Source organism: Polyergus mexicanus, unplaced genomic scaffold, assembly GCF_030449975.1.
Source record: "Polyergus mexicanus isolate NDT 795.1 unplaced genomic scaffold, iyPolMexi1.0 SCAF_23, whole genome shotgun sequence".
Taxonomy (NCBI): Eukaryota; Metazoa; Arthropoda; class Insecta; order Hymenoptera; family Formicidae; genus Polyergus; species Polyergus mexicanus.
Window position 1 is genome coordinate 2,249,799 of NW_027223343.1, and position 11,765 is coordinate 2,261,563.

General features: G+C 42.9%; 1 protein-coding gene across 1 annotated transcript; it reads left to right on the plus strand.

Annotated features, from left to right (window-relative positions):
• The first annotated feature begins 5,003 nt into the window (after nt 1-5,003).
• On the plus strand, nt 5,004-10,765 carry LOC138942766 (uncharacterized). The gene is made up of 3 exons (XM_070313236.1): nt 5,004-5,276; nt 6,951-7,628; nt 10,637-10,765. The coding sequence occupies exons 1-3, from the start codon at nt 5,004-5,006 to the stop codon at nt 10,763-10,765; spliced, it is 1,080 nt and encodes a 359-aa protein (XP_070169337.1).
• The last annotated feature ends 1,000 nt before the right edge of the window (nt 10,766-11,765 follow it).

Here is an 11,765-nt window from a genome sequence, read left to right on the forward strand (position 1 = left end):
AGCTCTCTATTTCTTGTCTAAAATACAAAAGTAAAAATTAATAAAAGTAAAAATTAGTAAAAATTAGTAAAATTTATTATAATTTATTATAATTTCAATTAGATACTTACATTAAACGCGCGATATCTACGTCTTCGTTTAACTGAAAGGCGAGTCTAAACGAATCCGGACTATTTTCAATAACACCTTGCGCTTCCACACGCAAATCCGTGGCGAGGTCTCCCAGAACATAGGACTTTATCGCGATTAAGTCCCCGTTTACATTAATATAATCGGCTGCGTTAATTATCTGTTCGATTCGTTCCATATCAAATAGTTCACGACCGATTTTAATTCTCGTCACTTCACGTTCCGTCGTTTCGCACTTCGTTATCTCGCGAGCGAGAATACTTTAACGCTTCTCGAAACGATCTCGCGTTTTATAAAGATCGACGCGCGGGATGTTGCGGTACAATTTATCGATCGCGCCGCATCTTCCTTTCGCGACCGCTCCGTTGCCGGAAGGGAGATATCTCTACTCGCTCATCGAGTGTCCTTTTTAAAGGACAAATGAATAATAAAAATAGAAATAACAAAAAACATCCGTTAGATAATGCGCATTCCGAATACTCTGCGAACAATGAGATGATGATCTCATCATCGCCGGAAAGAAGTATCTAGGGGGTATCTAAGGGGTATCTCTAATTTATCGTTACCGGAAGGAGATATCTCTAATTTATCATTACCGGAAGGAGATATCTCTAATCGCTCATCGAGTATCCTTCTTAGGAGACAAACGAATAATAAAAATAACAGAAAACATCCGTTAGATAATGCGCATCGTTGAAAGGGATATCTTTAATCGCTCATCGAATGTTCTTCTTAGAGGACAAACGAATAATAAAACAGAAATAACAGAAAACATCCGTTAGATAACGCGTATCGTTGGAAGGGATATCTTTAATCGCTCATCGAATGTCTTGGTTGTTACCGTATATACCGTTGGTGTTGTGTAGTTCCCTTTTGCGGTCAGTTTGTTGGCCATTCCCTCGTAAAGGACATCGTATCTGTCGAAATGGCAGCTGTCTCGTGGGGCGATACTCCAGTAAGTCTCTGCTCCGTCGGTGTCAAGGCATTCGCCTGGCGGTGCCTTGCAATGTACGCCAGATGGGAGGATCACCTCGTTTGATTTTCGGTCGATCGAGGCTTCGAAATCCCGTAAAGTTACTTTGACGACTGCTTGGACGACGACGTCTTCCCAGGTTCCAAAAGCATCGCTATATTCCGTTCCGGAACATCGTCCGTCCACGGAGGTGGAGTCTGCTAGTGTAATAGAACGCGTGTTCGTGCTGTTTCTCTTGAGGCCTTGTATAATGCTCTGTTGGCCCGTTTCCATTGCAATGGCTCCTGAATTTTGCATCTTTTTGCAAACAGTCAGATAGTTCGTGCATATACTGCCGTCGACCTCCCTGGACAATGGAAATATGGGAGTGCATTCCGCAGTAATAGATTGTTCGGTCTACCTCAATTTTGCATTGAACTACGTCTGTGCGGTCGTACTCGGAAAGCTGCAGCAGTTGGACGTAGACATCCTCCTTGTTGGGCTCCATGTTGTCGACCTCGCATCTGCCTGTCCAGTAAGGACAGTGAGGTTATGTTAAGTCCTTGTCCTCTACAATCATAACCTATCAGGCTATGAGAGATGGGGAAGCAGAGCACAATGATGACGGCTATCGGTAAGAAGATTTCTATTTTATGGTTTGCTCGTTACTGGTCGGTCCTACGCCGGTACGTTGTTATTATAGCCTCATTGGTTGTGGTCTTCATGGTGGGGGTCCGATGTGGAGGGGGTATTATGGGATGAGTGTTTTAGCTGTCTTTGTGCACTGTCTTTGTTCTATTTCTACTTACGGCTATCTTAACATTATTATTTTTTAATAGTTCTATTATCTTATGTGGACCAGTGTACTGGTCTCCTAATTTCCCTTTCGTGGGTTCCTTAAGCAGGTATACATTATCTCTTAGCTTAAATTTACGGGTCTTAATCTTACGGTCATAGTATCGCTTTGACCTTTGCTTAAAATTAATTAGGTTTTCACGCGCTATTGCTTGTGCGTCTTTGATTTTGTTAAACAGGTCGGTCAGATACTTTGCGTAGCTTTCATTTATCTCATTAATCGTATCTGATTCGCTGGAGGGTACTTTGGCTACTTTGCCGAACACTAGTTCGTGGAGGGTGTATCGCGTGCCCTCATGGACGCTGGTATTGTACGAGAATGACGCTAACCTCAAAAGTCTATCCCAGTCATTGTTTTTATTTACGAACTGTTTTAGGTATTCCCAGAGTACTTGATGTGATCGTTCCACTGAACCGTTTGATTGCGGTCTGTATGCGGTGGTTTTAAAGTGTCTAATTTTGAATTTGTGCGCTACATTTCGCATAAGGCTATTAAGGAAGTGTGAGCCTTGGTCGGTTAAGATGGCTTTCGGAGCACCGAATGTGCATATAAATTCGTTAGTGAAAGCGTCCGCTACGTCTATCGCACCTGCGTGTTGGAGAGGGAGAGCTAATTAATATTTTGTTAGTAGGTCTTGAAGGGAGTGGTGCACTTGGACACAGTATAATTGGACACGGTGCAAATGGACACGTTACAAATGGACACGAGATTTTGCACACGGTTCAATTGGACACAGTGCATTTGGACACAGTAATTTTGAATACAGTAGCTTTCGGACACATAAGAAAGTACGCATCGTTTACTTGGACACCGCTCAATTGGACACTGTTCATTTGGACACCGTTCGTTTGGACACAGAAAGATGCGTACCGTTCATTTGGACACCGTTCGTTTGGACACCGTTATTTGCCCATCGTTCGTTTGGACACCGTTCATTTGCCCACCGTTCGTTTGGACACCGTTCATTTGCCCACCGTTCGTTTGGACACCGTTCATTTGCCCACTGTTCGTTTGGACACCGTTCATTTGCCCACCGTTCGTTTGGACACCGTTCATTTGCCCACCGTTTGTTTGGACACCGTTCGTTTGGACACCAAAATTTGATTTAAGTTATACGACGTAATCCACACCAAATTTTTGTTTTAAATAAGAAATAGGTTTGGGTTAGGTTATATCTTCCAGAAGTGGAGCCCCCCCCGCAGGGGGGGGGCGGAACCCACTGAATCCATGCATGACATCCAAATATGCGAAAGGCTAAACAAAGTGCTAAAAGCAATGTAAAATTAATGACATCAGTATCAGAGATATATAAGTATGAATATATTTTATTTTGACAGATATTATAACCTTCAAATGTATCTCCTTTTCACGATTTCATATTTTACATAGATTTACCAGTATAAAGTGTTATAAGAATACTGATTATATTTTCCCAAAATGATTTTTATTTCTCTCCATCTGTTACATATTCAAACAAACAGTGCGCATGTTTCTGTGTACAAATGAACGGTGTCCAAACGAACGGTGGGCAAATAACGGTGTCCAAACGAACGGTGTCCAAATGAACGGTGCGCATCTTTCTGTGTCCAAACGAACGGTGTCCAAATGAACAGTGTCCAATTGAACGGTGTCCAAGTAAACGATGCGTATTTTCTTATGTGTCCAAAAGCTACTGTATCCAAAATTACTGTGTCCAAATGCACTGTGTCCAATTGAACCGTGTGCACAATCTCGTGTCCATTTGTAACGTGTCCATTTGCACCGTGTCCAATTGTACTGTATCCAAGTGAAGGCCACTCGTATAAATGTAATGCGAATGACGATGAGTGTGTTACAATAATGCAAACAAGTGGGTGTAAGATGCGGAATCGGATAACGGTGCGGTCGTGTCGAGTGCGGTGCATCCGATTCAATGCACGTATGCATTTACGAGATATTTAATTTTTTATATCAAAATATCAGATTAAAATATAAAATAACTCAAAAAGTACTTAATAAAAAAATACTTTATTATAGTGTTTTGGAAAGCTCTCGAGGCAAGCTATAAGAATGCTAAATAAAAAATGGGGGTTTTCATTTAAGATTTTAAAGTTGACCTTCACATGACCTTCAAATGATTTTCCAAGGTCAAATCATTGTCACCATCTTATGGCCCCCTTAAAGCCACACAACTTTTGTATGAAACATTTTTCGATTTAACGCAGTGTTTCTGAGATATTTCAGTGGGTTCTTTAAAATGGGACACCTTGTAAGTAGTGGTACTAAAAGAGTTCGAATTCAGGTCCCTGAGGGCGGGTGAGGGGCGAGGGGAAACCGGCGCGGGGGGGTATGACGTCACGCGGGGGACCGCGGCACGAATTGACGAGATGGCCTGGGAGATGGCGCTCGACTCGATCGGGGGTCGCGGTTCCTTGCCGGCGCGACTCGACCTTTCGGGGGCCGCGGTTCCTCCCCGGTGCGACTCGTTCTTTAGGGACTCGCGCCGCTTCTAGTGCGCGATCCGCTATCGCGATTCTTTAGGGACGCGCGCCGCTTCTAGCGCGCGATCAGCGAGCGGACGCCGGGTATCCGGCGTCGAGAGAGACGGGGATCGTCGGAGGGCGGTCGAACGGAGAGAGGAGCGTTCTCGTCGCTCTTTTCGCGACGCGCGTTAGCGGCGATACGAGCGCGCTTATCGCATTTCGGGGCTGAGTTTTTTCGTTTTCGGGTACAGATTTTCTTAAAGAGAAAAAAATCCTTACATATATAGATATATTTATACAGGACAGATTTTCTTAAAGAGAAGCGTCGCGAGAGAGATAGCGTTTATGGAGTGAGCGAGACGGCGCGTGCGGTGTACGAGCGAGGGAGATAGCGCGTGCGGTGTGCGTGCGAGCGGGATAGGTAGTGCGGGCGATGTCCGGCTGCTAGAATATTCGCGGCAACATGACTCAAGGTTTAGACGCGTCGAGATACGTTTATCGATGTATTACAAATATCGGCGAGCGCCGAGTACTGCGGGTACTTTGTAATTTTTGTTTGAGCTAATTATTCGGTACAGCGGAAGATTTCGCGATAATCCGCAAAATGGAAATTATGGAAAATATCGCGCGTACTGAACGCGACCTGTTTGAGCTGTCGCACCGAATCGCTACTTTGGGCGAGTATTTCGCGTGGGCGTTGCGATGCGAAGAATTTATCGAACAGCTCGGGGAACGCAGCCGCGTCAAGCGTCCGCGATTCTCGATCGGAGTTCGACGATCTCTAGTGGCCAGAATCGCGCGACTCGAGGGTGCGAAGACTCGATTAGAGAGACGGTTTATACATAGCGGTGGTGATTATAGTGGTGACAACAACGCGGTAAGACTCATTTGGCGAGAGATCGATACCGCGTTCGAAAACCGTATACTGACCGGTGCGGTGATTAATGCGGACTATACAGGGTGATTCAAAACAACCTTCTGTCCTTACAATGTCATATACTTGACACTATTCTAAGACGATTTTTTCTTTGCCAAAATTTTTTCCGAGGCTTAGTTTTTAAATTATAAGCCAAAATAGTTAACGAATTACGGACCGCGTACACAAGGCAGGCAGGAGCGGAGCGACTCACCGTCCCATACTGGTGATTACGTGAGGCGCTCGCTGCGATTAACTGTTTGCTACATGGGGTGTATGTGTGAGAGAGAACGTATACGCGTATACACACAAATACACATTCTCTCTTTCTCACTCACTGACTCTTACCTTGTATGTAGAGATTCGTTGTCCTTATACGACTCAATAAGTAATATTTCCGTGTGATACGAGTAACTAGCAAACTTTTTTTCACTCACAAATTGTACCACTTATCGAACTTTTACGTATTAATCCGCGCACTTTATCGATAAACCGAATTTAAAAAAAAAACGATGTTATTATACGTCATTATATTTTCATATTTTATAGTTTTATGTTTTCGAAACTATCGAATTTACAATGTCGGAGGTTTTAGCCGATCACGGGACACATGATAGCGTCCGCGTCGATCACGCGTAATGTGATACATTCAGTTGTTCGGCAGCCGGCAGCCGGCATGCGGGCAACGCTAGTATCGATACAACTTGCTTGTTGTCGTCGCGCAGTTTCCGCATCGAATAACGCGTTTCTTTCTTCGAGATATTTTAATAATTAATCGGTAGTAATCGGTAGATTGTGATTAACCGTTATAATCGTTAATAAATTCAATTTATCGATAAAGTGCGTAGATTAATTCGTAAAAGTTCAATAAGTGGTACAATTTATGAGTAAAAGAAGTTTGCTAGTTACTCGTTCTATCATACGGAAGTATTACTTATTGAGTCGTATGAGGGCAACGAATTACTACATAAAAGGTAAGAATTAGTGTGTGTGAGAGAGACAGAGAGAGAGAGAGAGACAGAGTGCATGTGTGCGATCAACTGTTTGCTACACGCGATAGATGTAATAGAGAAAGACAGAGAGAGAGAGAGAGAGAAAGACAATGCGTGTGTGCGATCAGCTGTTTGCTATACGCGATGGATATAAAAGAGAAAGACAAAGAAGAGAGAAAGAGAGTGCGTGTGTGCGATCAGCTACATATGATGGGTGTAAAAGAGACAGAGAGGGAGAAAGAGAGAGAGAGAGAGAGAGAGAGAGAGAGAGAGAGAGAGAATGTGTATGTGTGTGTATACGCGTATACGTTCTCTCTCACACATACACTCCATCGTATGTAGCAAACAGTTGATCGCAGCGAGCGCCTCACGTAATCACCAGCATCGGACGGTGAGTTGCGCCACCCCTGCTTGCTTCGCGTACGCGGCCCGTAATTCGTTAACTATTTTGGCTTATAATTTAAAAACTAAGCCTCGAAAAAAATTTTGGCAAAGGAAAAGTCGTCTTAGAATAGTGTCAAGTATATGACATTGTAAGGACAGAAGGTTGTTTTGAATCACCCTGTATCGAACCGCGACAATTTTTCGAGAACGCGAAAGACATTGTGCTCGAACGCGTGCAAAAAGTTATGGAAAGATGTAAAACGTGAAAGTGAACACCATGTTCAATGGTGAATTTGTGTCGGGTGATAAACGCGCCAATAAGAGTATCAATACCAGAAACTATGAACTCTTTCGCAGGTCCGATCTACACGAGTGGTACGAGCGACGCGTCGTCGAGCTCACCCTTGCCTCGCTCGAAGAATTTCAAGAACGCGATAGCGGATGGGCATTGTCGCGAATCCTCAATTTAATTGTAAATATAAATAAATATAATCCAATGCGCGCGGGATGCTATATTAAATTACCGCGAAAAATAATGATGAAGAGAGCGGTAATAAACGTGCAATCTAATGACAATGCGTGTTTCGCATGGGCGGTAGTCGCCGCTCTGTATCCAGCCGAAAAAAACGCGGGTCGGGAATCTTCGTACCCGCATTACACGACAGTGCTGAATCTCCAGGACATTGAGTTTCCAGTGACCGTTAATCAAATAAAAAAATTTGAACTTTATAACGGCATTTCGATAAATGTATACTGCATCGAGAAAGAGAATAATATTGTCCCGATACGTCTTTCGGCGCGAAAGAAGGACAAACACGTCAACTTGCTGTACGTGCAAGATTCGCAAGACCTCGGACATTTTGCGTGGATCAAGAATTTATCCCGCCTCGTGAGCTCACAACTGAGCAAACAATGGTCAAAAATATATCTGCAATCGGTACGTATATATTTAATAAATTTAATTGCAGAAATCTTTGAACAAAAATTATTTCTTTTACAGATGTTTGCACTACTTTGGCTCGAACGACAAGTTACAGTCACATACGGTGGACTGTCGAGAGATGAACGAGTGCGCTATCCGATTACCGAGCGATAAGGACAAGTGGCTCACGTTCAATAACTATAATTAGAAAGAGCGGCTTCCTTTCGTCGTGTACGCCGAATTGGAGTGTGTTTTAGACAAGACGGAGGAAGAGAGAAACTACCAACATCATAAAGTATTTAGCATAGGATATTATGTACATTGTCCGTACGATAATTCGTTATCCGCGTATCATTCTCGCCGCAGCACCGATTGCGTTTCGTGGTTCGTGGAAGAATTAAAAAATTTAGCGCAACGCGGAAAGGCTATTTTAAGCACGAATGTCCCCATGGTAAATTTAACGCGAGATGAGCGGGAAAAGTTTTACAGCGCGATACACTGTCACATTTGCGAGAAACTATTCGCGCAAGACGATACACGCGTACGCGATCATTGCCATTTAACCGGGTGGTACCGAGGTCCCGCGCATTCAAATTGTGATTTAAATTATAAAGAATCTTTTTGCATTCCCATAGTATTTCACAATTTATCCGGTTACGATTCATATTTTATTATCGAGGAAATAGCGACAGCGTTCGAAGGCTCGATCGATGTACTACCGATAACGAAAGAAACGTATATTTCATTTACGAAACACGTTAAAGATACTATCGAAGGATCAGATTCGCGAAGCGATATAAAGTTACGGTTCATTGATTCGTATAAATTTCTCAGTACTAGTCTCGAAAAATTGGTATCGTTTCTAAATAATGATAAACTTCAAATTTTAAAATCGAAATTTCAAAATTTATCGATTGCAGAGTTCAATTTATTGACACGGAAAGGTGTCTTTCCATACGAATACATTGGCTGCGTCGATAGGTTGCACGAAACGTGTTTACCGCCGCGCGAATCATTTTACAGTTCCTTATAAATATACTAATCTTTTGACTCTTATTCTTTTTAAAGAAAAGTCTGCGGGCAAAGAGGGGCAAGTCTCTCAAAATTATATTTTCGTCCCATTATGTGGACACATTATTAATCGAATAAATTTCTAACCGAATAAAAATTATTTTCATATCGATTAAGATTAATTTGATACATATGTTACAATTTTTATAAAAAAGAAATTTGGAATATCTTCTAAAATTATGGTATATAAATAGAGTGACCTTCACTTGGACACAGTACAATTGGACACGGTGCAAATGGACACGTTACAAATGGACACGAGATTGTGCACACGGTTCAATTGGACACAGTGCATTTGGACACAGTAATTTTGGATACAGTAGCTTTTGGACACATAAGAAAATACGCATCGTTTACTTGGACACCGCTCAATTGGACACTGTTCATTTGGACACCGTTCGTTTGGACACAGAAAGATGCGCACCGTTCATTTGGACACCGTTCGTTTGGACACCGTTATTTGCCCACCGTTCGTTTGGACACCGTTCATTTGTACACAGAAACATGCGCACTGTTTGTTTGAATATGTAACAGATGGAGAGAAATAAAAATCATTTTGGGAAAATATAATCAGTATTCTTATAACACTTTATACTGGTAAATCTATGTAAAATATGAAATCGTGAAAAGGAGATACATTTGAAGGTTATAATATCTGTCAAAATAAAATATATTCATACTTATATATCTCTGATACTGATGTCATTAATTTTACATTGCTTTTAGCACTTTGTTTAGCCTTTCGCATATTTGGATGTCATGCATGGATTCAGTGGGTTCCGCCCCCCCCCTGCGGGGGGGGCTCCACTTCTGGAAGATATAACCTAACCCAAACCTATTTCTTATTTAAAACAAAAATTTGGTGTGGATTACGTCGTATAACTTAAATCAAATTTTGGTGTCCAAACGAACGGTGTCCAAACAAACGGTGGGCAAATGAACGGTGTCCAAACGAACGGTGGGCAAATGAACGGTGTCCAAACGAACAGTGGGCAAATGAACGGTGTCCAAACGAACGGTGGGCAAATGAACGGTGTCCAAACGAACGGTGGGCAAATGAACGGTGTCCAAACGAACGATGGGCAAATAACGGTGTCCAAACGAACGGTGTCCAAATGAACGGTACGCATCTTTCTGTGTCCAAACGAACGGTGTCCAAATGAACAGTGTCCAATTGAGCGGTGTCCAAGTAAACGATGCGTACTTTCTTATGTGTCCGAAAGCTACTGTATTCAAAATTACTGTGTCCAAATGCACTGTGTCCAATTGAACCGTGTGCAAAATCTCGTGTCCATTTGTAACGTGTCCATTTGCACCGTGTCCAATTATACTGTGTCCAAGTGCACCACTCCCTTCAAGACCTACTAACAAAATATTAATTAGCTCTCCCTCTCCAACACGCAGGTGCGATAGACGTAGCGGACGCTTTCACTAACGAATTTATATGCACATTCGGTGCTCCGAAAGCCATCTTAACCGACCAAGGCTCACACTTCCTTAATAGCCTTATGCGAAATGTAGCGCACAAATTCAAAATTAGACACTTTAAAACCACCGCATACAGACCGCAATCAAACGGTTCAGTGGAACGATCACATCAAGTACTCTGGGAATACCTAAAACAGTTCGTAAATAAAAACAATGACTGGGATAGACTTTTGAGGTTAGCGTCATTCTCGTACAATACCAGCGTCCATGAGGGCACGCGATACACCCTCCACGAACTAGTGTTCGGCAAAGTAGCCAAAGTACCCTCCAGCGAATCAGATACGATTAATGAGATAAATGAAAGCTACGCAAAGTATCTGACCGACCTGTTTAACAAAATCAAAGACGCACAAGCAATAGCGCGTGAAAACCTAATTAATTTTAAGCAAAGGTCAAAGCGATACTATGACCGTAAGATTAAGACCCGTAAATTTAAGCTAAGAGATAATGTATACCTGCTTAAGGAACCCACGAAAGGGAAATTAGGAGACCAGTACACTGGTCCACATAAGATAATAGAACTATTAAAAAATAATAATGTTAAGATAGCCATAAGTAGAAATAGAACAAAGACAGTGCACAAAGACAGCTAAAACACTCATCCCATAATACCCCCTCCACATCGGACCCCCACCATGAAGACCACAACCAATGAGGCTATAATAACAACGTACCGGCGGAGGACCGACCAGTAACGAGCAAACCATAAAATAGAAATCTTCTTACCGATAGCCGTCATCATTGTGCTCTGCTTCCCCATCTCTCATAGCCTGATAGGTTATGATTGTAGAGGACAAGGACTTAACATAACCTCACTGTCCTTACTGGACAGGCAGATGCGAGGTCGACAACATGGAGCCCAACAAGGAGGATGTCTACGTCCAACTGCTGCAGCTTTCCGAGTACGACCGCACAGACGTAGTTCAATGCAAAATTGAGGTAGACCGAACAATCTATTACTGCGGAATGCACTCCCATATTTCCATTGTCCAGGGAGGTCGACGGCAGTATATGCACGAACTATCTGACTGTTTGCAAAAAGATGCAAAATTCAGGAGCCATTGCAATGGAAACGGGCCAACAGAGCATTATACAAGGCCTCAAGAGAAACAGCACGAACACGCGTTCTATTACACTAGCAGACTCCACCTCCGTGGACGGACGATGTTCCGGAACGGAATATAGCGATGCTTTTGGAACCTGGGAAGACGTCGTCGTCCAAGCAGTCGTCAAAGTAACTTTACGGGATTTCGAAGCCTCGATCGACCGAAAATCAAACGAGGTGATCCTCCCATCTGGCGTACATTGCAAGGCACCGCCAGGCGAATGCCTTGACACCGACGGAGCAGAGACTTACTGGAGTATCGCCCCACGAGACAGCTGCCATTTCGACAGATACGATGTCCTTTACGAGGGCATGGCCAACAAACTGACCGCAAAAGGGAACTACACAACACCAACGGTATATACGGTAACAACCAAGGAGACCACATTTGCGCTTACCAAAACAACGGAGCTCAATCGATGTGGATACCACCTGCTACAGACTGAACACCCGAAACTATCAATCCTGGAAACACAGCGAGGCAAAAC